Source organism: Monodelphis domestica, chromosome 2 (assembly GCF_027887165.1).
Source record: "Monodelphis domestica isolate mMonDom1 chromosome 2, mMonDom1.pri, whole genome shotgun sequence".
NCBI classification, from domain to species: domain Eukaryota; kingdom Metazoa; phylum Chordata; class Mammalia; order Didelphimorphia; family Didelphidae; genus Monodelphis; species Monodelphis domestica.
The window spans coordinates 235082840-235110049 of NC_077228.1; the positions used below are offsets into that span (position 1 = coordinate 235082840).

Below are 27210 nucleotides of genomic sequence, written 5' to 3' on the forward strand. Positions count from 1 at the left end.
TACGTTCGATTATACCACAGTGTATTAGTTTCTGTGTACAATGTTCTCCTGGTTCTGCTCCTCTCGCTCTGCATCACTTCCTGGAGGTTGTTCCAGTCTCCATGGAACTCCTCCACTTTATTATTCCTTTGAGCACAATAGTATTCCATCACCAACATATACCACAATTTGCTCAGCCGTTCCCCAATTGATGGGCATCCCCTCGTTTTCCAGTTTTTGGCCACCACAAAGAGCGCAGCTATGAATATTTTTGTACAAGTCTTTTTGTCCATTATCTCTTTGGGGTACAGACCCAGCAGTGCTATGGCTGGATCAAAGGGTAGACATTCTTTTGTCGCCCTTTGGGCATAGTTCCAAATTGCCCTCCACAATGGTTGGATCAGTTCACAAGTCCACCAGCAATGAATTAATGTCCCTACTTTGCCACATCTCCTCCAGCATTCATTACTTTCCTTTGCTATCATGCTAGCCAGTCTGCTAGGTGTGAGGTGATACCTCAGAGTTGTTTTGATTTGCATCTCTCTGATTATAAGAGATTTAGAACACTTCTTCATGTGCTTATTATAGTTTTGATTTCTTTATCTGAGAACTACCTATCCATGTCCCTTGCCCATTTAGCAATTGGAGAACGGCTTGATTTTTTGTACAATTGATTTAGCTCTTTATAAATTTGAGTAATTAAACCTTTGTCAGAGGTTTCTATGAAGATTTTTTCCCGATTTGTTGTTTCCCTTCTGATTTTAGTTACATTGGTTTTGTTTGTGCAAAAGCTTTTTAATTTGATGTAGTCAAAATTATTTATTTTACATTTTGTGATTCTTTCTATGTCTTGCTTGGTTTTAAAGTCTTTGCCCTCCCAAAGGTCTGACATGTATACTATTATGGTTTCCTTCTTTATGTTTAAGTCATTCACCCATTCTGAGTTTATCTTGGTGTAGGGTGTGAGGTGTTGATCCAAACCTAATCTCTCCCACACTGTCTTCCAGTTTTCCCAGCAGTTTTTATTGAATGGTGGATTTTTGTCCCACTGTCTTGCTGAGGTCGCTTTCCCCCAGTCTATTCTACTGATCTTCCTTTCTGTCTCTTAGCCAGTACCAAATTGTTTTGATGACTGCTGCTTTGTAATATAGCTTAAGGTCTGGGACTGCAAGGCCCCCATCATATGTGTTTTTTTTTTTTCATTATTTCCCTGGATATCCTTGATCTTTTGTTATTCCAGATGAATTTTGTTATGGTTTGTTCTAAATCAGTAAAGAAATATTTTGGGAGTTCAATGGGTATGGAACTAAATAGATAAATAAGTTTGGGTAGGATGGTCATTTTTATTATATTGGTTCGTCTTATCCATGAGCAGTTAATGTTTTTCCAATTGCTCAAGTCTAGTTTTAGTTGTGTGGAGAGTGTTTTGTAGTTGTGTTCATATAGTTCCTGTGTTTGTCTCAGGAGGTAGATTCCTAGGTATTTTATTTTGTCTAAGGTGATTTTGAATGGGATTTCTATTTCTAGTTTTTGCTGCTCAGCTGTGTTGGAGATATATAGAAAAGCTGATGACTTATGTGGGTTTATTTTGTATCCTGCAACTTTGTTAAAGTTGTTGATTATTTCAATTAGCTTTTTGGTTGAATCTCTAGGATTCTTTAAGTAGACCATCATGTCATCTGTAAAGAGTGATAACTTGGTCTCCTCCTTGCCTATTTTGATGCCTTCAATTTCTTTTTCTTCTCTAATTGCTACAGCTAGTGTTTCTAGTACAATGTCAAATAATAGAGGTGATAATGGGCATCCTTGTTTCACTCCTGATCTTATTGGGAATGCATCTAGTTTACCCCCATTGCAGATGATATTAGTTGATGGTTTTAGATAGATACTGTTTATTATTTTTAGGAATGACCCTTCTATTCCTATGCTTTCTAGTGTTTTTAATAGGAATGGGTGTTGTATTTTATCAAATGCTTTTTCTGCGTCTACTGAGATAATCATGTGGTTCTTGTTGGTTTGCTTGTTGATGTGGTCAATTATGTGGATGGTTTTCCTAATATTGAACCAGCCCTGCATCCCTGGTATAAATCCTACTTGATCATGGTGGATGACCCTTCTGATCACTTGCTGGAGTCTTTTTGCTAGTATCCTATTCTGAATTTTAAAATTCTCCATCTTGGTCTAGCAGAAGATTTTTGCATCTATATTCATTAGGGAGATTGGTCTATAGTTTTCTTTCTCTGTTTTTGACCTGCCTGGTTTTGGAATCAGTACCATGTTTGTGTCATGAAAGGAGTTTGGTAGAACTCCCTCTTTGCTTATTATGTCAAATAGTTTGTATAGTATTGGGATTAACTGTTTTTTGAATGTTTGATAGAATTCACTGGTGAATCCATCAGGCCCTGGGGATTTTTTCTTAGGAAGTTCTTTGATGGCTTGTTGGATTTCATTTTTTGATATGGGATTATTTAAGAATTCTATTTCTTCTTCTGTTAGTCTAGACAGTTTGTATTTTTGTATATATTCATCCATATCACTTAAATTGGTGTATTTATTGTCATATAATTGGAAAAAGTAATTTTTAATGATTGCCTTAATTTCCTCTTCATCTGAGGTGATGTCCCCCTTTTCATCTTTGATGCTGTTAATTTGCTTTTCTTCCTTCCTTTTTTTAATTAGATTGACCAGTACTTTGTCTATTTTGTTTGTTTTTTCAAAGTACCAGCTTCTAGTCTTATTTATTAAATCAATAGTTCTATCACTTTCTATTTTATTAATTTCTCCCTTAATTTTTATGATTTCTAGTTTGGTTTTCTGCTGGGGGTTTTTAATTTGATCGCTTTTGAGTTTTTTTATTTGCATTTCCAATTGATTGATCTCTCCTCTCCCTAGTTTGTTAATATATGCACTCAGGGATATGAATTTACCTCTGATTACCGCTTTGGCTGTATCCCAAAAGGTTTGAAAGGATGTCTCGCCATTGTCATTTTCCTCGATGAAATTGTTAATTGTTTCTATGATTTCTTCTCTAACTAAATGATTTTGGAGTATCATATTGTTTAATTTCCTATTAGTTTTTGATTTGGTTTTCCATGTACCCTTATTGATCATTATTTTATTGCCTTGTGATCTGAAAAAGCTGCATTTATTATATCTGCTTTTCTGCATTTGTATGCCATGTTTCTGTGACCTAATATATGGTCAATCTTTGTGAATGTGCCATGTGGTGCTGAGAAGAAGGTGTATTCCTTTTTATCCCTATTTATTTTTCTCCATATGTCTATTAATTCTAATTTTTCCAAGATTTCATTCACTTCTTTTACCTCTTTCTTATTTATTTTTTGATTTGATTTATCTAACTTTGATAATGGTTGGTTTAAGTCTCCCACTAATATGGTTTTACTGTCTATTTCTTCCTTCAATTCTCCTAGTTTCTCCATTAGAAATTTGGGTGCTATATTATTTGGTGCATACATGTTGATTAGTGATATTTCCTCATTATCTAAAGTCCCTTTTAACAAAATATAATTACCTTCCCTATCCCTTTTGATCAGGTCTATTTTTGCTTTGGCTTTATCAGATATCATGATTACCACTCCTGCCTTCTTTCTGTCAGTTGAGGCCCAGAAGGTCTTACTCCATCCTTTAATTCTGACCTTGTGGATATCAATCTGCCTCATCTGTGTTACTTAAAGACAACATATGGTAGGGTTTTGGATTCTAATCCATTCTGCTATTCATCTAAATTTTATGGGTGAGTTCATCTCATTCATGTTCAAAGTTATGACTGTCATTTGTGGATTCCCTGGCATTATGATATCCTTCCCTAATTCTAACCTTTTCTTCTTCAGCTCTACCTTTTAGTCCAGTGATTTACTTTAAATCAGTCCCCCTTGTCCCCTCCCTTGATATGTTTCCTTTTTTAGTCCCTTCCTTTTTATTCCCTCCCCCTCCCCCCTCTCTTTCCCTCTCCTTTTGTTTTCCCTCTTCCCCCCCCCCCTTGGTTTTCCCTTCTCCCTACCCTTGTTGGGTAAGATAGAATTCAAGATCCCAATGGATCTGGGTGTTTTTCCCTCTCAGAGTTGATTTTCCTGAGATTAAGGTTTAAGTAAAAATTCTCTTCCTCTCCTTCTTATAGGAGTTTCCTTCCCCTCCCCTTCCCATGTGAATCTTTGTGTGAGAAAGATTATTCTATTTGGTCTTTCTTTTCCCCCTATTTACACATTACATTTTCCCCACATGTTAGTATACATAGATTGATATAAATGTAGTCCTTATAGAAGAGAGTTTGAGTAAAAGAAGAAGATAACATTTTTCTCCTTTTCCCTTTCCTTCATAGTTACCTTTTCAGGTATTCCATGCTCTTTGTTTTTCGGTGTCGAACTTTCCACAGAGCTCTGGTCTTTTCTTTGCAAAAACTTGGAAATCTTCTATTTTGTTGAATGCCCATACTTTCCCTTGGAAGTATATAGTCAGTTTTGCTGGATAGCTGATTCTTGGTTGAAGACCCAGCTCTCTTGCCTTTCTGAAGATCATGTTTCATGCCTTACGATAATTCAGAGTAGAAATTGCAAGGTCTTGTGTGACCCTGATTGGCATTCCTTTATATATAAATTGTCTTTTTCTGGCTTCTTGTAGGATTTTTTCTTTTGTTTGAGAGCTTTGGAATTTGGCAATTACATTCCTGGGAGTTGTCTTTTGGGGGTTTAGTGTAGAGGGTGTTCTGTGAGCTCTGTCAGTGGCTGTATTGCCCCCTTGTTCTAGAATCTGGGCAATTTTCTTTAATTATATCTTGTATTACGATGTCGAGTTTGGTGTTTATTTCTGGCTTTTCTGGAAGTCCAATTATTCTTAAATTATCTCTTCTCCCTCTATTTTCCAAATCTGTCACCTTGTCAGTGAGATATTTTATGTTCTCTTCTAATTTCTTGGTCTTTTGGCTTTGCTTTATTAGTTCTTGCTTTAAAGCCTGGTTTTCCTTTTCAGTTTGGTCAAATTGGTTTTGTAGATGCGTGAATTTCTTTTGCATTTTTTCCTATTTTTCCTCCCAGAAGGCTTCCATCTTTTTGATTATTTCTGATTCAAATTCTTCATGGGTTTGTGGAGAGTTTCCATTTCCTTTGGAAGGTTTCGGAGCATTTGCTTGTGTTTCCTCTTCTATCTCGTCTGTTTTGTATTTTTGCTCCATAAAATGTGTCCAAAGTCGCCCCCTTCTTGTTTTTTTTTTTTTTTTTTTTTTTGGAATTTGGGGGCTTTTGTTCTTCTGTGGAGTTTGCCATCTCTATCTGAGTGGGGAAGATTAGCTTTTCTTATCTCTGTCTGGTGTTCAGAGGTTTTAGCCCTAGGCAGATTGTCCCTTCTATGGCTTGGCCCTTGTTTCTGTGCCTCAGCGGGCTGGAAGAGCCAGCACTCTGAGGGGAAAGGGGCCGCGGCTCCAGGGAGCTCTGTGGGCTGGTGATAGGATTAACCTCAGACTGAGTATGCCCTTAGGCAAGGACCTTCAGTGAGACTCAGATGGAAGGATCTGTTTCCCTGTTGTCTGGGTGCCCCCTAGACTGGGTCAGGTTGTTTTCAGGATTCGGCCTTCAGCTCTGAGGCCCTTTTGCCAGCCCTGAGGGTTACTGTTGTTTCAGAGGACCCTGCACTCTGAGGGGGGAGGTGCCGTGGCTTCCTAGAGCTCTGAGGGCTGGTGATAGGATTAACCTCAGACTGAGTATGCCCTCAGGCAGCGACCTTCAGTGAGACCCAGATGGAAGGTTCTGGTCAGGGGGTTACAGGCTCCCCCCGTCTCTCTGCCTCCCTGCTGTCTGGGTGCCCTCGAGACTGGCTCAGATAGTTTTCAGGGGGTGGCCCTCAGAACAGCCGGCTCCCAAGGCCCCCCTGCCTGCCCTGAGGTTCCTGCTGCTGCCTCGGACTCAGCACTCTGGGTTGGGGGGGATGAGTCCTGGGACCTTCCCTTTGCCTTCCCCTTAGATCCGAGTGATCTCAGGTTCCGACTCTTGGGGGGGCCGTACCTTTTGATCCAGGTCCAGGAGGAGTGTTTCCGGGGACTATTCTGCCGTTTGTTTTGAATTCTGATGCCCTAGGAGCATTGCGTTTGAGATTGGTAAGGAATGGTTTCTGGAGCTCCGAACTTTAGCTTTCTCTAAGCTGCCATCTTGACCAGAAGTTCTAATTTGATGTTCTTATAGCTCTGTTGTTAATAGAATTAGTTCTGTAAGTTCTGAGTTGGGTTTCACCATATGAAGTAGGTATAAGAAAACTAAATTTAGAAGGTTGTATTAAATTGTATTGAGACTTATTTGTGGCAGATTTTAACTGAATTACACAGGGAATCTCTGCAAGTGACTTGAAATCAGAGCAGAGGATCTGCTAAGAGGATTCCCTTTCAAACCTATTCTGAGAAGTAGATGTGTTCCAAAATTTCCAAGGAATAATTTTCCAAGGAAAAGATGACTGCATGGGACTTCTGGGATTCAAGATGAAAAGTGCTGATTAAGAGGACATGGGAATGGGTTATAAGGAAATTTGATATTATAATATTTAATGCTGATGGTTATTGTATTACTTTGACTCTTTGTTAGTTTGTTTCATAGAGTTTATGTTTGCAATTGTTTGGGAATCAGGGTCATTCCTTCTGCAATTTTTTGGTTAATTAAAAATTTTCTGTTTATATTTCTGTTTTTTTAACCTCACCTCACCAAACCTGACTTAATGTTAACTGTTTTGGCTGGTTAGGTAGAAGCCAAAAAAGAGTTTCATCTAAACATCCAAAATGATTTAGTTATTACCTTAGAGCTAACTGTAGAAGAGGCAGCTAGACGATACAGTGAATAGAGTAGAATCCTGGAGTCAGTTCCTGGAGTCAGGAAGACTTGAGTTCAAATCCAGCTTCAGATACTTACTAGCAGTGTGACCCTTTGCAAGTCACTTAACTCTATTTGCCTCCATTTCCTCATCTGTAAAATGAGCTAGAGAAGGAAATGGCAAATCACTCCAGTATCTTTGCCAAGGAAACCCCAAATGGAGTCATGAAGAGCTGGACACCATTGAAATGATTCAACAACACCTCTATGAAAAAGGATTTCTCTGATGTTATGTAAATCTCCCCTCCTAAATTGTGAACCTGCTAATGTAGTTTAATCTGTAATCTGATCTAGTTTACCTATCAAGTCTGTTTAATGAGGTTTGTTTCCTTAAGGCATGTTATAAGACTATGAACCTATTTAACTATGTTCAATTTTTATGATATTGAAGAAAAACAAGGGATTTTATTTTTTTGAGATACCGATGGGTCACAATATATTAGTTTTAGTTTATGCCCCCTGACCTATAACCCCTGAAATTTATTTCAGTTGGTCCTGTAAAAATGGATTTGAACTCTGGACTTCAATCCCCAGAAGCCCTTGCTCCACTTCCCCAGAATGCTTTGTAACCTCACCTGGGTTGAGAACAAGAGGGGGTATTTAACCTGATTGCAAAGGCTTTTGGGGCTCTTTACTTCCTGTCTCCGCTGGCAAACAGAGGCATCTCATGATGTGAGTGAAATTTCGGGTAGGCCTCATGGCCCACCTAGCACGTGCCTTTTCTTACTTGTATATTCTTAAATTCTCAACCTTTAATAAACCTCTAAAATATGATATTCCTTGCAGAGAGAAACTAATTTCTACCTGCCTCAGTTTCCCTAAATTTTAATCTTTACAGTCCCACTGACATTGGGAAAAGCTTATCACCTAGCTGACCTCTGCTTAAATGAATTATATCAAGCTTTAAAAAACATGGATAGTAAGGAGAACACTTCCATAATTCAGGCTGTTTTAATTCATTCCCTTTGATACTTTAATCTAGCTTTTTATTTCTACAATTGTGATTTCTCTAATATGAGAATGGTGGGTTTGGGAAACTCCAAGAGGAGGAAATTATAGGGGAAATTATTATATCATTCATAAAACTTATTAGATTGTTTAAATCCAACCATATGTGATTAAAGGCAACATCCAGAATGTTGCCTGGCTTTAGTAACTCTCCAAGAATTCTAGAGATGGCTACAAGGTATTTTGGGTTCCCCCAAATCCTAAATCTACCCAATCATTCTTGTTGAGGGTTACCACAGCCAGGATTTGTGATGGGTCCACCCAAGCTTGTGTTTTGTGTTTTTTTGTGTTTTGGCTTGTATGGTTCCTGTACTTCTCTTGTTGTAAACCTTCCAGATTTTGGTCAAGAGCAAGTCATACCTTCTTTCTTTTACACAATAAACTAATAAATTTCAGGTTTAAACAACAATTCTTAGTAGTGGAATTAATGACTATGATTACTTTAATGGAATTACATTTAAATGAGATTCATGACTGCTGATACTTTTTAAACTTTCGTTTTATCTTGACAGATTATTTTCTAAAAAGATTATACTAGTTTGCAACTAAATCAATAATGAATGAAAATAACTTTCCCACACACCTTGAGCACTTTTGCTTATTTTTGACAATTTGATGGATATAATAATAATAATAATAATAATATCTACCTTATGGATTATTGTGAGAATCAGATGAGATAACATATGTAAAATACTTTGCAAATCTTAAAATGTTAGCTACTATTATTACAATCTTTCTTATCTCTAAGAATTTCTTTTACAAAAGAAATTGAACTTTATACAAATAATTCTTCTCAGAATAATCCTGGATCTTGAGTAAACATTTCAAAATTTCAAAAGATACATAATTGGATTTGTCTGTTATTTCTCTCCAGTGATATAGGATGCAACTCATCCATTTCTTATTAAATGGATTCATGACCAGTTAAATAAAAATAAAACCAAACTGCCAAAAAAACAAAAATCAAAATTCAAAACAAAATGATCAAACTTGTAATAACAGGGCTCATCAAGCTTAGCTATACTGCTCATAAGACCAGAGACATAGTTTGCATCAGGCCCATACTTGAAACCTTTTCAGTTTGGTGGGACTAGCCAGGACTTCCACTACTCAGTTACCTTCATGCCACAATGAAGCATCCACAAGTAGGTCTTAAGCAGAGGACACTGAATCCATGCCATTTAAAATAAAAAATACTATTTTAAAGTTATCTCTGTTCCTCAAGTTGCATTGCTTCCCTACCTTTTGAATATCCCTGATTTTCCTCCTAAGTTCCATTTGTTGGTGGTGAAAGTGGGTTCTGGTAAGTAGTTTCTTGTCAATTTTGCTTTGACCTTCTCCCCGAGTCACAAAGGTATCTCTATGAGTGATGGCAGCTTCCATTTCTCGAATCATTTTCTCTTGCTGCTTCTTCAGTTGTGCATGTTTTACCTGAGGAATATAAAGAGTGTTAACTTGGATTTCTAAACATCATATAATTAGGTAGAGCCAGGTAAAATATACACGGTACTAAGTTCCACAGTTATAGCAGCCCGAGCTTGTCACTTTCCAGTTTAACTTAATATTAAACCATACTCTTTAGGATAATGTATATTTTTTCTTATGTAAAAAACACACAAAAAAATTTATGAAGAAGAAAATATGTTAATTAGTAACTTGAAGAGAAACAGATACAAACCAGGACTTTCAATAAAAATAGCTGAAGTAAGAAAACCAGAAAAGTCAGTTCATCCTAAAGATATCCTAAATTCAACCTCCTTTCACCCCACTAAGAATAATGAGTAAAGTCTATACTAGCTTCTCCCTTTGGAGCCATGTAGTCTGATAACCCCTATAATACTCTCCTCCCAACAAATCTGCCAATAGCCAGTAGTTGAAAATGGCTGAGACTCCCTGCTATAAGGCTCAGCCTCATCCTGTCCCTCCTTCTCCTACCTCTGCCAGAGGCATAGGATGGAGCTCCCCCACAGCTCCACTTTGTCCTGAAAAGATTTCAAGTATAAGCTTGTCTCTTTCCTAGGAGAGAAGTTAAAGGGTTTTGAATATCTTTCCACACTCCAGATGATCAGGAACAATGAATTGTTAAAAAAAACAAACAAACACAAAAAACTACACACATACACACAGAAGGGAGATTTCAATTTGGGAGTGAAGGTGTAATGGAAAATGGGTCTGAAGTTATGTCATACCAGATCCATGCCAGAAAGTGGGAGAATGAAAGGATGTTACCCAAAAGGAAGGGAAGGTAGGGAAGGAAGAGGGAAAAAAGGATAAGGGTACATTTAGAATTAAAAAACAAATCTGAAGCTCTCAAAAAAAAGTAGGACCCCAGATGCTCTGAAAAAAGAAGCAGCTGCTTTTCCTTTAAGGCCCAGAGGCTATCAGACAAAACAGTGATTCCTAATTTTTTTGTTCTTTCCACAATAACAACAAAAATATGTTGTGAACCCCACGGTAATTTAATATACTCACATTTGGCGATTATTTGCTGCTTAAAGTGCTACTGAAGGATTTTTAGTGTGAAGTAATCCTCCTTGACAACTGTTGGACTTTGCCACTAAACCACTAAATAAGGCAGCTAGGTGGCACAGTGATAGAACACAAGGAATCATGAAACCTTTAGTTCAATTCTGGTCTCAGACACTTGGGAAAGTTACTTAACTTCTGTTTGCCCGAGTTCCAGGCTTGCTGTGATGATCAAACAATATAATAATTATAAAGTTATTAGTATAGTACAGTGCCTGGCATATAGTCAGAACTACATAAATATTAGTTATTGCTGTTGTGGTGTTATTAAATGGAAACCACTGAAATGAAAGATTTTCAGGGAAAGTCAGAAGAAGTGAAGAAGGGATGGGTGGTGATCTTTTCCACGGGAGGACTGACCTTAGCAACTTGTTGACCTGATAACAAGAACCAAAGAGAAATCTGTTTGTCTTCCCAGGACATGTCTCTAAGACACAACAGAGAAACTCAAGTAATTTATCAAAACAGATGGTAACTACTCCCTTCTGGTGATCCATGAAAGTGCCAGAAGAAACCTGAAAAGTATGACTGACACCTATTAAATTTGGGTAAGAAATTGAAACCTACAGAAGATCCCAGAAGACAAAATCCAAGGAAAAGCAAGTAGTAAGATTTGTTTTGTTTTGTTTTTTGCTTTTTCAATAAACCTGTAGCTTCAAAAACAAATGCCTGGGGCAGCTAAGTGACCTAGTATATTGGCAGCCACTTCCTAGCTATGTGACCCTGGGCAATTCACTTAACCCCAATCCCTAGCCCTTAGCATTCTTCTGTCTTGAAACCAATATCATCAATTCTAAAACAGAAGGCAAAAGTTATTAAAAAAAAAAAAGAGATAGTTTGGAATGAGATTAAGGACAATGCCAGAGTTTGCATTTGACTCTAGAGAAAATGGAGAATTTATTCAGTAGTATATGTGAAATGGACAACTATTGGAGTATACTATAGGCTACCTAGGTAGAAAGAGGAAGCAAATGAAAAAATGATCAGGAAAAAGATCATAAGCTTGCCACAGAGGCATGTAACTAGAGATGTCAGCTATTCAGGCACTGGAGGTTCCAGCCAAAAGCAGAATAGCCAATAATTTTCTAATGTGATTTAATGAAAAATGGAAATTGTTTGATGAGAACAATGTGGATAAACAGGGAGTTCACTTATGTCTAGAATGTGTTTCTTATCAATGTAGATTTTTAAAAGATATGTATAAGTATATAACTCCTACTGCCTAGCCCTTATTGCCATTTTGCCCTGCAACCAATACACAGTATTGATTCTAAGACAGAATGTAAGGGTGAAAAAAAGATACATGCAGAAAAGAAAAGTGCAATATGTAATAGAGGATGAATATGAGTATAGTATAATGTTATAGAATAATGTTAGAGCTCAGTATAAACTGAATCTGGGAAGTAAAAATCTAAGGACAACAAAAAGGTGTTTTCTTTGCTATATTAGGGAAGTGAAAAGGCTAATCAATAATCAAACATTTATTTAGCACCTAATATGTGCTAGCTATTTTATTTAGCACTGACACTGGGAAGACAAAAGTGAAACAGCCTGCCTTTAGGAAGTATGCATTCTAATGAGTGAGACAACGTATACATACAGACAAAATAAAAACAAGGTAATTTAGGTGAAAATAAAATCAGAAGAAGGGACGAGGGAAGAGCAGTAGAGACTTCATGTACAAAGCGACACTTGAGCTGAATCTTGAAGGAAACTAGGGATTATAAACAGAGAAAGGTAAAGTAGATTATAAGCATGAGGGACAGCCAGCACAGAGGCACAGAGATGGGAGATATACTGGCTTAGCCTCAGGATATCTAAACAATAAACACATATGTATACACATATATGTGGGTATAAAAGCTTTTTGAGTGACAAAATTGTGAAGGAAATAAGCATTTATTAACCACGTACTATGGGCTAGGCATTGTGCTAAGCCCTTTGCCAATATTATCTTATTTGATTCTTACAACAATTCTGAAGGGCATTTGTGGTTATTACCTCTATCTTACAGTTGAGGAAACTGAGAAAGACAGAGGTTAAATGACTTTCCAAGAGTCACATGTGCTCAAGGCCAAATCTGAATGCAGTTCTTCCTAAATCCAGGCCTGGGAAGAGAAGGGAAGGGAAGGGAACACAAAGGAATACAAGGGAAAGGAAGAATGGGAAGGGAAGGAAAAGGGAAATGGTCCATCCATGTGCCATCTAAGTGATAAGACTATTGCTTTGGATGGATTTATTTATCATTTGTAATATTTATTTTTCATTTCTTATTTTGCTTCTCTCTTCTTCACCAAGGAAAATAACCTCTGTTCTGAGAATGAGAATGAAAAATAGAAAATAGTTAATGGGGAAAGGAGATAGCAAGATAATGTCTAGTAACCCTTGATAAATATATATCATTTGGCCCAGACTAACTAATTTGCCAGGTACTGACATGTCTGGTACATAATAGACATCTATCTAAGAAATTCTTGTTATATGGCTGACTGGGTCATTATTGAGTCAAAGAAAATTGAAATGTCAAAGACAATGAGAGAGGTATCATAGGCTTGGAGTGGGATGAATATTCTCCCAGTTTTCAAAACAGGGAAGAAAAAAGTGTGAAACTTTTTTGTTTATTATTTTGTTTTCTCTCAGTTGGTCACTAATTATGAATGAAGGGAAAATAGCATCTCTAATTATGTTTTAAGTTGGTAGTTATCAAAATTATTTGATACCAGTTTTTAATGGAATAAATCAACAATTAGATAAAGAATAATAAAATATTAATAATAAAAAATAATAAAAATAAATTCAACAATATAATATTTAATAAATTTGAAAATATAAATTAGGAAAGAACTCTTTCACACAATTTGCAAAAATATTTCAGTCTGAGAATATAAAGACGGAAACTGCAAAATATTGTAACATTGAAATTTTTCCTGTATTTACTTAATCTATTTCCTCCTTGAAACCATAAAAATATAAAACTGCTATCTAGAACTAAATCAGTATTCAAACAAGTAAAATCTCCTGGCTGATGCAGTTTTTACTCACTCTGATTTTTTGTTATCATAAAAAAATCTATCCATTATGTTTTAGTTTTTTAAAAATGCAAGTAGATAATATATTTTATCAAAAGCATTTTCTGTGTTTCCTAATATAACTATTTTAATGTTTTTCTTGACATAATTCATTATATTGTATATTTCCCTAATATTATTAACTCATTCTTTTTAAATCAGTCTTGCTATATACTTAAAAAAAGAAACAGAAACCAAACAAACAAAACTATGGTCAAATACTTGTATCTCCTTACCCAATTTTTGTCTAGCTCCAAATGGTGTGTGAGTCTAAAATTCACTGTCATGACAATGGTAAATGCATCTGATGGAAGTAATCCTCAAATTCCTGAAGAAATGCTATAAAAATCTGCAGACTGTTGACTATATTTGCATTTATCTTTCTTCCTTGTCCATGGTGGTTATTTTCTTTTTTTTTTTTAGGCCTGAGTCTTTGGACTGATAGCTTTAGTATAATAACCAAATTTATAGTGTTTCTTCCTAGGTAATTTTAAAGATTCAGGAAAATGAACCCAGAAAAACATGAGACTAGTAAATTAAAAATCATATAACTTTCCTTTTAGTAAGCTGCATTTCTTTTCTTAGAAGTTGTACTTGAATTCCATTGCTAAAAGTTAAAGTGTTCTAATTATAATTAAAGCAAGACTACATCCTCAGCTTACTTTAGATTTTGATTCTATAGCATCTTTCACAGATATTTCACAGCTATTTTACATGATAAGGAACAAGTTTGCTGCATTTGTCTGCGTAGGCCCTTGTTTTGGTGTCATTTACAAGTTCTGACTCATTGACATGTATTTTTTCTCTCTCTCTATCCATACTCACATTCATCCTATGAATCTCTGCTCTCATGGTTCGGATCTCAGCCTGGCCAGTCTCTGAATCTACTGCAGCTCGCATCTCTTTTGCCAGTTGGATTTTTTTCTCCCAAAGCATAATCTGGTGCCTTGACAGGTAAGGGGTAAAAAAGCAATGAGAAACAAAGGTAAATTAAAAGGTTCCCTCTCATTTACTTCAAAGGCTACTCTTGCTTTGGAGCATTCATTATAAATTTAGAATCAAGACATTTTAGAACTAAAATTAGAGAACATGGGTGTAATTAAATCGAGTACCTGTTATTCAGCTGTTGTTACACTGAGACTATATTTAAGTTTTTTGTGTTGTAGTGAGAATTCTATAAAAAAAGTTAGCACTGAAAATATACATTTCAGCAAGTTTCTCTAATAAAGGTCTAATTTCTAAGGAACTGATTCAAATTTACAAGAATAAAAGCCATTCTTCAATCTATTGTCAAAGGATAGAAACAAGTAGTTTAAATGAGGAAATCTAAGCTTTTAACTACAACATTAAAAAATACTCTAATCATTAGAGAAATACAAATTAAAGTAACTCTGAGGTTATACTCTGATGGGTCTCAAATCCACTGGATTTACAGACAACAAAAAAGGTGATGGGCAATGTTGGAGGAGTTATGGGGAAAACTGGCCATGTTAATTCACTGTTTGAAGAACTGGTCCACCTATTTTTGGAAGCCATTTGAAACTGCTCTAAAGTCACTAAACTGTCTCTGACCCAGAAATATAACTACTAGGCCTGAACCCTAAAGAGCTTGGACATGAACCAGTATGTGCAAAAAACCAAATCAAAATAAAAACATTTATAGCTGCTCTTTTTGTAGTGACAAAGAATTGGAAACTGATAGGGTTCATCACTTGGGTAAAGGCTGAACAAATTATGATATATGAATTAAATGGACTAATATAATATGGTAATGAATGATAAAGGGGATAGTTTCAGAGAAACTTGGCAATACACACATACTGAAACAGTGAAATGAGCAGAACCAGAACAATTTCATAACAGTATTTTAAAGACAAACTGCTCAATGAAATAACTAACCATGTTTCCAGAGGACCAATATAGTATGCTACTCAGCTCTGACAGAGAGATGATGAACTCAAGATACTTTATGAGACATACTTATTTGGTAATGACCAATGTAGGAATTCTTTTTTTTTCTTTAAAAAAATTATCTTTATCTTTTTTTTGCCAGGTTGTTATTGAAGTGTTTTTGTTTCAAATGGGGCAGGGCATAGGGTTGAAGGGAGAGAAAACTAATATTAATTGAAAAATGAACTTACAAAACAATTCCATATATTCTACTTACATTATCTTTTTTTTTTGCTTAATAAATGTTTACTGATTTATTATTCTTTTTAATTTTTTTTAATTTAAATTAATTTATTTAGCCAATTTAGAACATTATTCCTTGGTTACAAGAATCATATTCTTTCCCTCCCTCCCCTTCCCACAGACGACACACAATTTCATTGGGTATTACATGTGTCCTTGATCAAAACCTATTTCCATGTTGTTGGTGTTTGCATTAGAATGTTCATTTAGAGTCTACCTCCCCAACTATATCCCCTTGACCCATATATTCAAGCAATTGTTTTTCTTTTGTGTTTCTACTACCACAGTTTTTCCTCTGAATGTGGATAGTGTTTTTTCTCGTAGATCCCTCCAAGTTGTTCAGATCACTGCATTGCCACTAATGGAGAAGCTCATTACATTTGATTGTACCACAGTGTATGAATCTCTGTGTACAATGTTCTCCTGGTTCTACTCCTTTTGCTCTGCATTAATTCCTGGAGGTTGGAAATCCATGGAATTCCTCCACTTTATTATTCCTTTGAGCACAATAGTATTCCATCACATCATATACCACAATTTGTTCAGCCATTCCCCAACTGAAGGTGTAAAGATAATGTTAGGGTCGTGACTTAAAATCTAAATTTAATTGGTCGCCAAGGAAAATCTCAAATAAAATACCCGTCAGTCTGGAAATTTATGGTAATTTAATTAATGTAGAGGGAAGGAATTTAAGGAGAAGGAGGAAAGAGGATATAGGATTTTTCCTGCCTGGCCTGTGCCAGTAGGAGTTTAAAATTCCTGCCTCTAGGTCTCTGAAGAAGATTAGAGACTTCTAAGAAGATAAAGTTGGAAAGTAAAGGAGGAAAACTCAGCCAGAAACTCACCACCGAACCAGACAATAGCTTGTAGCCACGCTAACTAAGATGCTGAAAGGCCCAGCATGCTGCCGCCAGCAAACTCTCAGCTGCCAGAAAGGTAGTCGAGAGAGGAAGTGAGCCAAATATATAGACCTTTCACTCTTGTGTCTCCTCCTCTAAATGCCCATATCTTTTAGATCTCTCATCTTCTTTGATTAGATTATATCTTTAGAGTTACTTAACACTTATTTGTTAAGTTCACCTTTTATGAGTTACTTAACCTTTTTGTGATTAGTTTAACCTTTATAGTTACTTAACACCTTTTTGTATTAAGATCTTAAAATAGATTTAGCTTAAAGTTCTAGCTTCACTATAAGGTAAGAGTTAAGAACCTTCATTGTTCAATTAGGAGATTACAACTTTATCTTCCCCTAAAGTAAGGTATAAGTAGGGTGGAGTAATTTAACATTCACAATCCCCCCTGATTTTGTTAGACTAAGTATCTTCATTGTTAAAATCAGGAAATAGCTAAATCCAATCTTCACAATGGGCATCCCTTCATTTTCCAATTTTTTGCCACCACAAAAAGTGCAGCTATGAATATTCTTGTTCAAGTCTTTTTCCTTATTGTCTCTTTGGGATATAAACCCAGCAGTGCTATGGCTGGATCAAAGGGCAGGCAGTCTTTTAGCGCCCTTTGGGCATCTACTTACATTATCTTGTTCAGGGAAAAGGTTTTGAAATCAAAGTTATTTATTTAATCTCTATATTCAAGTCTGTTCATCATTGGGTTTAGAATTCACCTCCTATCTACAGTAATGAAGGTATTTGATGTGGCTCTCTTCTACTTTTTAAATTCTATGATCTTTAATTTCAGGTTATGTATTCCTTTTGAGTTTATTGTGGCATATGGTATTAGATGTTGATCTAAAAGTAATTTCTGTCAGCCTGCTATCTAGTTTCCTAGTAAATTTTGTGAAAGTGTTCTTTCCTAATTTATATTTTTAAATTTATTACATATCATATTATTGAGTTTATTTTTATTATTCTTTGTCTAATCTGTTTATCTATTCCATTAAAAACTGGTATCAAATAATTTTGATAACTACCAACTTAAAACATAATTAGAGATATGTAAGTGCTATTTTCCCTTCATTCATAATTTTAAAAATGATTTTACTTGGTATTCTAGATATATTGGACTCTCAATTATGTTGTTCATTTAAGTGGAGTCCTAAAGTACCAAAAATAGTACAATACAATGCCAACAAGTTGTTGGAAAATAGTATATAAAACGACAATACTATCAGTTGACAGTATAAAGCAGAGTTAGGCTGAGGGCTTGGGCATTTCTGGCCTTAAAAGTCAAGTTTCTAGTAAAAGACTGAGAAGATTTTAGTGAACAACTGAGAGAAAACAAAATAATAAAATACTCACTCTGCTTCTATCAGTTTATTCAGGAGAGACTTTTTCTCTTCATTCAAAAAGATCAGCTTCTCTTGCATTTCAAGGGATTCTCTCTCAGATGCCTATAGTTGGAAAAATCAAGCCATTTGTTAACTTTAACAGAGCAGAATTTAACATAAAACTCTTTACCAAGACCTTATCTTCCTCAAATTAGGGAGAGAGAGATGGAGTTTCCCCCGTTCTCTTGTAAGTATCAGCCTACAGTACCTTGAGTGACCGGACAAATTCATTCTCAGTCACCAAGTTGCCCTGCTGTAGCTCTTCAGTGCTGCATCTGTTCTTGCAGATCAAAGTATTAAATTTTTTCAGGTCATTGTCCATGTCCTTCATGTGACATTCAGTTTCTTTGATCTCACTCTTTTCTTGGTCAATCTTTTCTGTTTAACAAGATAAGGAAAGAGCAAAATTCCCCATGAGGTCCAAAACTGATATAAAAAGCAAAACAAATAAAAGAACCCAATCCCTATATTAGAACAAATCAAGCCAAGCAAAAGCAAGTTGTTTTAGTAGTTCTGGAACTCTCAGCACCATCAGTAGCTTTTCCTAGTCTCTGCTTTCTTGGTGGGAAGAATACTCACCTTTCCACCCAGGTAATGTTTCTTCTCTGGTGACAATGGAAATATAAATCTTTGACCTGAGAAGCATTACAAGATTGGAGAAATGCTATTTGTCATATAGAATGTCTTTCTGGAGGGGAAGGGAAATAAATACATGAGATATTATGATGAAAGAGAAAAATATCAATATAACATGCATCGCATAATTTATTCTGATATGATCACATATGGCCACTGTGTGAAAAGAATCCTCTCCTAGGATCATGCTTTCATCCCTGCACTCCTGGAGCTGTATCACTTATGTCACCTAGGCTGGTCACCTAGTTACGTCACCTAGTGTAGCTAACGCAATTGATTCGGGACATGACCATGAATTTGACGCAGGTGTAAAAAGAAGGAATTAAAGGGATGATCCAGGAAGTGTTAACTCCTTATCTCTGGTGACAGGGCTAGGGGAATTGCTGCTGGGGTGAGGCTGAGACCAACCACATGGTAGTTTAGACTAGACTATTTTACTTTTATCCTTCTACCTATTTCTTGATCTTTTATTTATCTAAGTGATTCTAGTAAACTTTATAAAATTCTAAGGACCAGTCTCTGAAATTTTATTCTTATACTACATTTAATAGAAGTTGATTGCCTCTCTAAATAAAGTTTGGAATAGATTGTTAAATCATTTATTTTAAAAAAATACTGTCACAGCTTACTAGAGTAGCCCCCAGCAATGATCTCTATATTAATGGTAATCTTATAGTTTCACAGCGCAGATGCTGCCATGATATTGTTCTCATACTGAGATGCAGTAGACATTTGAGAATCAAGTTATATGCAAAGGAGAAACTGTAATTTGGAATCATCTCAAACATAAATATTCCATTTGTTTAATATTCTACTTGTCTGAGATAGAAATGAAACAAGTCAGTGTGCCCTTGGGGAAAGAGGGACAAAAAAAGGCATCTTCACCATTCCCTTAGCACTCTGAATTCTTATATAATAGCGTAACTGGTGGGGGGTGTATGGAAGAGGGGGCCAGAAGGAACATTTATCCCATCTGGAAAGCAAGATGCTTGAAGATCACAACTTCTAGTATACAGAAAACAGGATATCAGGTTTACTGAGGTGCGCCAAATCAGAAAAAGAGAACAAATCTTCATGTTTGCTAACTCCGGGGCTAATGGAAGGCAATTTCTAATATGTAATTGCTTTCTGTTAAGCCTGGTTCTGCAGATGATACTTACTCTCGAGCCGAAGTTTCTTTTGTTCCATGATTGTAATCTGTTTCTTAAACATGTCCACTGAGGCCAACTGATTCTCTTGTTCGTGGGTTAGTTTCACTAGTTCTTGCTGTTGTCGAAGCCATTTCATCTGTTGATGAATGAGGTTTGTATTGTATTCCTCTATCAGTTTGGTCAATCTTCTGATTTCTATTTCAACCGGTCCCAACTCTTCCCCCTGAAGAAGAGATGTTATTTTGATACTGTACATCAAGCTTGTTTCCACCTTTGGGGGTAGGTTCAAGAGGCTTCTGAAGAGGAGTGCCTGACCTAACAGCATGGAGCATTGGGTTCAGAGAGTATTTTTATCCTGAGCAGCTCCAAACTGGATCAAGAAATGTAGCTCTTTTTCCTGGAACCTTGGCATATTTCCATCATTTTCGTCATCAACTACACTAGAATCCCAGCCCTATGTTCCCTAAACTTTTATTGTATATATACTGTCCTTCTGAGGCTACTTCCGTCAGTGTAAAACCATGCTCATGGTTTGGATTTTCCAAAGGATGTGTCCTCTCAGGGTTCTAGGGGTAACATTGATAGGAGGTGTTCCTCATACTCTAATCACTCAAGAGGCTCTACATTAATAAATAGCCAGTGATTTCAATTAACTTTTTTTAAACCTTTACTTTCCCTCTTAGAATCAATACTGTATATTGGTTCCAAAGCAGAAGAGCATTAAGAGTTAGGTGACTGGGGTTAAGTGACTTACTCAGGGTCACATAGCTAGTAAGGCTAGTAAAGCTGAGGTTAGATTTGGACCTGCATCATCTGGTCTCTAGTCCTAACTCTTATTCCACTGAGCCACCTAGCTGCCCCTACATCTTATGATCCTGGTCTTCTTCAGAGCCTAGTTAAAATACCATCTCCTAGGAGAAACCTTACCTGATTCCTCCAGCTTCTAGTGCCTCACCCCACCCAAAGAAATTACCTGATATTTACTGTGTATATATGTTACATATAACTTATTGAAGGTAGCGAGCATTTATTAAGTACTTACTATGTTCCAGGCACTGTGGTAAGCACTTTACAAATATTATCTCACTTGTTCCTCACAACAACCCTATTATTTTAATCCCCATTTTACAATTGATGAAACTGAAGTATACTGACTTGCAAGGGAACATAGCTAATAAGTATCTGAGGCTGGATTTGAACTTAGATCTTTCTGTCTTCAGCCCTAGTGTTTTATCTACTGTGCCATATAGCCACCTCTATATGCCTTAGTTATTTTTTCCCAATACAAAATAAACTCCTCAATGGCAAAGAATATTTCAGTTTTATCTTTGCATCCCTTGGAGTCTAGCACAGTGCCTATTATATAATAGATTCTTAATAAATACATTATTGACTGATCCCCGGTGAAGTAGGTAGGGGCATTATTTTTTTAAATCACTGCTTTGCTTTCTGTACATAAGATGACTGAGGCTTATATCAAAGAAAATGCCAATCATGACTGGCCTAACCAGGGTCATAGATTCTTACCCCCAATTCAGAAATAATTTGATCCACTCTCTTGTTAAATGCATTAATAAGCCCTTGCTTCCGCTCAATCAGTATTGTACGTCTAGCAATTTCACTTTCACTATTATTGATGAGTTCATTGATCTTTTCTACTTCCTTGTTCAATTCTTTAAGTGTAGCTTGATGTGCTTCTTTTCGGGTATTGGTATTTGTGATATTAAGAGCTGTCTGAGCAATGTCACCATCAATTTTGGAAAGATGTGTCACCTGAATGGTTAGAAGAAATAAGTAGGAAAAATTATATTTGCCATATTTACTGCTTTCCTTTATAACAAGTTCTGAGAAGTAAACTTAAGTTTATAAGAAGTTGTAAATGAATATGGGCTTCCTCATATCTTTTGCCCATATCTTTTCACTTTACACCTGAATGTTTTTTTAGAAATTACAAATTACAGAAATTACAAATAAACAACCAGATAATCTACTAATGTCCTCTCCCTTATGATGTTCATCTCAAGAATGAGTAGCAAATTTTGTCCCATGAAAGACCCAATTTGTTAAAAGTCCAGGAGCCACTTCTAGTTTATATCCAGTGGGCCTTTCATTATAAAGCAACAGTCCTAGAAATTGAATATCATCCTTGACATTTGGGTCAAGGAGTACTACAAGCCTGGGACTAAATATTAGTATTGGATAGTTTGTGAAGTGGGCTATTAGAATATTGTGAGCCATAATGAGATTATACATCAGGTCTTTGCCCCACCATCAATTCTATTATGGTTCATCCTTGGAAGACTGAAGTATTAAATCTAAAACTGTCTTAGGTTGCTCTGCTTTCTCTGCTTTTCTAATAATAATCCAAAGTCCAAATTTTTATTACCACAATATCAACTTTATTAAAGCCAGACCTGAATTTGATTTATAGTCCTAAAACTTTGAAATCATCTTGTAAAGAAATACAGGGGCAAAATAGGGACATGACAAAACCAACTAAAGGGTGTGAAGATATGAATTTGTACGCTAACTTGGAGTGTGATAAGTTCAAATCTTAGTTCTGTTACTTATTTTCTGTAAAGGGTGTCCCAAAAATCTTAGTTCAGTTTTAAGCCATTAAAAGTGAAAACTTGTGGGATGCCCTATTAAAGTTTAAAACTGCACTAAGACTTTTAAGAGATCCTGTACAACTTATAACTCACAGAACCCCCATTTCTCCATTTTGTAAAATGAGGGAATTGTACTAGATAATCTCTAGATAGGCTTTCAAGTCTGGATCCTTTATTCTTATGGTTAAATTTCCAGATATCAAAGAAAACACCAAGCCTTTAATCTTGACTCTTCCTAATGGTCCAATAGATAACTTGTTGCATGAAAGACAATCAAAAACAAATGCTGGTTCCCCAAAAAAGTATGGCATAAAACATAGCAAAGAAGGCAAGAATTTAGGCACCATAATTACAAATCAAGCATAATATGACATTTTTTAATTGGACAGGATGTTAGTGGGGAAAGCCTGTAATCCCAGAACAAGAAGCAATAAAAGACAGTCCCTATGCTGTTGATGACTTGTAAGGAATTGCCCTACCATGTCTGTCTTTTTCTTCTGAAGCTTTGACAACAGATAGGCGAAATATTTGATCATCTTGCTGGACATCTTCTGGTCCTGTAGCTTCTCCATGATGCTGTTCTCCTTGTTCTTCTTAAAATCATACTCATTTTCAATGGTTTGATGGAGAGTTTGCATTTCATTTATGCATGCTGCTCGCTCCTGGAAAGATAAACACAAGGCAAAGCACAGAATCTTGCTACAAGATGTAGGCCTTCAAGTATACCAGTATTTATTCATTTATAATTAACTAATAACTTAGAATATTTTCCATGGTTACATGATTCATAATTTTTCCCACTCCTTTCCCCTACTCTTATCCCCCCCCCCACCAAACTGACAAGTAATTCCATTGAGTTATACATGTATCACTGTTCAAAACCTATTTCCATATTATTATTTGCAATAGAGTGCTTTTAATGCCAGTACCCCAGTCATATCCCCATTGAACCATGTGATTGATAATATGTTTTTTCTTTTGCTTTTCTAGTCCCACAGTTCTTTCTCTGGATGTGGATAGCTTTCTTGTAAGTCCCTCTGGATTGTCCTGGGTCATTGCATTGCTGCTAATAGAAAACCTTATTACATTCGATTATGCCACAATTTATCAGCCTCTGTGTACAATGTTCTCTTGGTTCTGTTCCTTTCGTTCTGCATCAATTCCTGGAGGTCATTCCAGTTCTCATGGAATTCCTCCAGTTCATCAAATCCTTTCACCACAATAATATTCCACCATCATCAGATACCACAATTTATTCAACCATTCCCCAATCAATGGACACCCCTTCATTTTCCAATTTTTTGCCACCACAAAGAGTGCGGCTATGAATATTTTTGTACATGTATTTTTGCTTGTTATCTCTTTGGGGTACAAACCCAACAGTGGTATGGCTGGATTAAAGGGCAGGCATTTTTTAAAGCCCTTTGGGCATAGTTCCAAATTTATGCCAGTATTTACAAACATAAATTTCTCAACACCCAAATATTCCTGCACTATGCCTTGGGTCATACCGAATAAGTCTGAGAGTAGGCTTCCTCAGTACTGTGCAGTGTGAGGGTATAGGTAGTAAATTCTTTTTGCAGGGCTTCATGCTTGGTTGTGCACTGAGAGATCAGTTTCTGGTTAGTATTAGCATCATTCTCAGCACGGTTTAAAATTCTTGCCAGTAGTTCATTCCTTTCTTCCTCCTTCATGATTGATTTCTTATAAGCTTCAATTTCACTATCCAGGGATTTAGCTTGATGATTGGAGTCCCTGTGAGTAGTAAGACAAAACAGAGAACTAATGGCAAAACAGGAAAATTTAATATAAGTGTACTTGACCTGAAGGTCATCTTTAAGAAAACCTACTTTTATAGAAATTATTTGGATGATTAATAAATGGTCAAAGGATATAAACAGTTTTTAGAAGAAGAAATCAAAGCTGTCTATAGTCATATAAAAATTCTTTAAATCATTCTTGATCAAAGAAATACAAATAAAAAACTGAGGTACCACTTCATTCCTATTAGATTGGTCAAGATATCAGAAAAGGAAAATGATAAACTTTGGAGGGGTTGCAGGAAAATTGAGGCACTGATACCCTGTTGGTGGAGTTGTGATCTGACAACCATTCTGGAGAGGAATTTGGAACTATGCTTAAAGGACTCTAAAACTGTACATTCCTTTTAATCCACCATTCATTACTAGCTTTGATTCCTAAAGAGGTTTTTTGAAAAGGGGAAAAGGACTTATTTGTATTTGTTCCTTATGTAGAAAACTATTATTACATGTAATTGGTAAAATAAAATATCTCAACAAAAAATAAAAAAGTTAAGGATTAGGCTAGAGTGTGAAACCAAGTTAATGATGGTACCAAAATGCTCTCTTCCAATGGTCTAAATGCTTTAGATTGTAATGTTTTCAAACTGCTTCTCATTTTTTCTGACAATATTTATTTTCTTCATAATCCATAATATAACCAATTATGACTATAGATGACTAACTTCTCTATCATTTTGATTTTTTTTTGCTGTCTCCTTTTATGAATCATATAATCTTAGAGATAGAGGGGACCCCAGATATTTTTCATCCCAAACTATGCCTAAATAAGAATCTCAACTACACATACCTGATGAGCTAGCATCCAGCCTAATATTCCTTTATTCAAGCATATATATATATATGTATATATATATATATATATATATATATATATATTTGCCTAAATCTACTATCACTGCTTTTAATCCAGTCCTCAATGACCTAGTAGAACAAATTTCATCTCTCTTCCATTCAACAACCCTTCATTTGCTTGGTGACAATTTTCATGGCCTCCTCCCCCCCTGCCCCCTGCCTTTTACTTCTTTGGACTAAATAGTCTCAATTCTTTAACTTATCCTCTACATCATAAATAAGAAGCTTCACTATCCTTGTTATTATTCTCTTTTTGTTTCTTGATCCTCTTTCTCTATTGAATCTTATCCAAGATGCTTCCCAGGACTTTGACCTCATACTTCTTTTTCTTATACATTTCTGAAATTCAGTCTCAGATCTTTATTTAGATAGTTCACAAATCAATTAATCAACAAATGTTTATTTAAAATTTATCATGTTATAGGCCCTGTGCTAAGTGCAGGGGATAACAAAGAGTCTTCTTTCATATGAATGTAGTAAGAGAATATTGCAATGTTATAAGAAATGGGGAATATAAGGAATGGAGAAGCATGAAAGGATATCTATGAACTGATTCAACATAAAGTAAGTAGAACAGGAAAAACAATAAACAGAATAACTACAACAATGCAGACGGGGGAAAAAACAAACCACTACCATCACAACAACAAAAATCGCTGGAGGAGAATATGGCCAAATTATAGTCTCCAAGTTTGGCCCCCAAAGAAAATGTTTGAGAAGACTCAGCTTCTTGGAAAAGGAGGAGGACTAGGAATTAAAATGTAATATGTAACATCAGACTTTTTAAAAAATGTCAGTTAGTTTTGAGAAAAATTTAAAAGAAAAAACTTCTCTTTTAAAATTATCTACTGGAAGGTATGACTTTGGGAGGAATGTAGTGTAAAATATAGGTATTCTAAAAAACAAAAGATGGTAAAACGTATTAAAATTTTAAAAAAATTATTGCAACTCTTTTTGTAGTAGCAAAGAATTGTAAATTATGGGGTTGTCCATCACTTGGGGAATGGCTGAACAAATTGTGGTATATGATTGTGATGGAAGGCTATTGTGCTATTAGAGATGACAAGCAGGATGATTTCAGAAAAATCTGGAAAGACTTACATGAACTGATGCAAAGTGTAGTAAGCAGAACCAGAAGAACATTGTACATAGTGACAGCAATATTTTTTGATGAACAATTGTGATTGACCTAATTATTCTCAGCAATGCAGTAATCTAAGACAATTCTGGGGTCTCATGATAAAAAATGTTATCTGCCCTCCAAGAAAGAGCTGATGGAGTCTGAATACAGACTGAAACACCCTTTTCCCTTCCTCCTTTTTTGTTTGACATCTCTTCCACAAAATGACTGATATGGAAAAATTTATATCAGATTGCTTACCATCTCAGGGAAGGGAGAAGAATGAAAAGGAGTAAGTGAATTTGGAACTCAAAGTTAAAAAAAAAAGTTAAAATTATTTTTACATATAATTGAGGAAGAAAATTATTTTTTAAAAAAGAAATTAGTTGGAGAACTAAATATCTTATTTGTAACGAATTTTGCTGTACTCCAAATTAGCATAAGATCCTCATTGCTTAGAACAATTTTTTTTAAAGACTATCTTGCCTAGAGTTTGAAGCTCATGGACCAGGCCCCAGTTTGAATAGCATAGAAGGTTTGATCTACTCAGTGCTTCATTCTCTAGACAACTTGGTGGTCTTCTACTCCTGAGGGTTAACCATAAAAATGGTAAGTTGTTTTTTAAATCAATTTTTAATTTTTATTTTCATTTCCAAATTTTCTCTCTCTTTCTACCCATTTCCCTACCCAATGATAAGGCAAGAAGTACAATACCCATTATACATATGAAATCACACAAAACTTTTTTCCATAGTAGCTATGTTGTGAAAAAATAAATAAGAAAAAAAAGAGTTAAAAAATGCCCCCGATATTTCAATTTGCACTTGGTCTACTAGTTCTCTCTTTGGAGGTAGATAGCATTTTTCATTATGAGTCCTTGGAATTGTCATGGATCATTGTATTAATCAGACTTACTAAGTCTTGTACAGTTGATTATCATTACAATATTGTGTACATTGTTCTTCTGGTTCTGTGTCACTTTACTTTGTATCAGTTAATCTAATTCTTCACAGATTTTTCTGAAAACATCTTTTTCCAAGGTCTATAGCTGGTAGCACTTCCACCATCTTCTTATACCATATTACCTGCCAA

The 27210-nt window shown here is 35.7% G+C and overlaps 1 protein-coding gene across 2 annotated transcripts in view; it reads right to left on the reverse strand.

Annotated features, from left to right (window-relative positions):
• CCDC40 (coiled-coil domain containing 40) overlaps positions 1 to 27210 on the reverse strand; it is a 120593-nt gene that overhangs the window by 12354 nt on the left and 81029 nt on the right. For both annotated transcript variants that reach the window (XM_001380200.4, XM_007482905.3), the window contains exons 11-18: positions 23835 to 24078; positions 22803 to 22985; positions 21242 to 21487; positions 19724 to 19937; positions 18136 to 18305; positions 17899 to 17990; positions 14276 to 14396; positions 9099 to 9287 (exon numbers count right to left, since the gene is read on the reverse strand). In XM_001380200.4, coding sequence (XP_001380237.3) covers positions 9099 to 9287; positions 14276 to 14396; positions 17899 to 17990; positions 18136 to 18305; positions 19724 to 19937; positions 21242 to 21487; positions 22803 to 22985; positions 23835 to 24078 — 1459 coding nt within the window. The remainder of the gene's footprint in view (positions 1 to 9098; positions 9288 to 14275; positions 14397 to 17898; positions 17991 to 18135; positions 18306 to 19723; positions 19938 to 21241; positions 21488 to 22802; positions 22986 to 23834; positions 24079 to 27210) is intronic.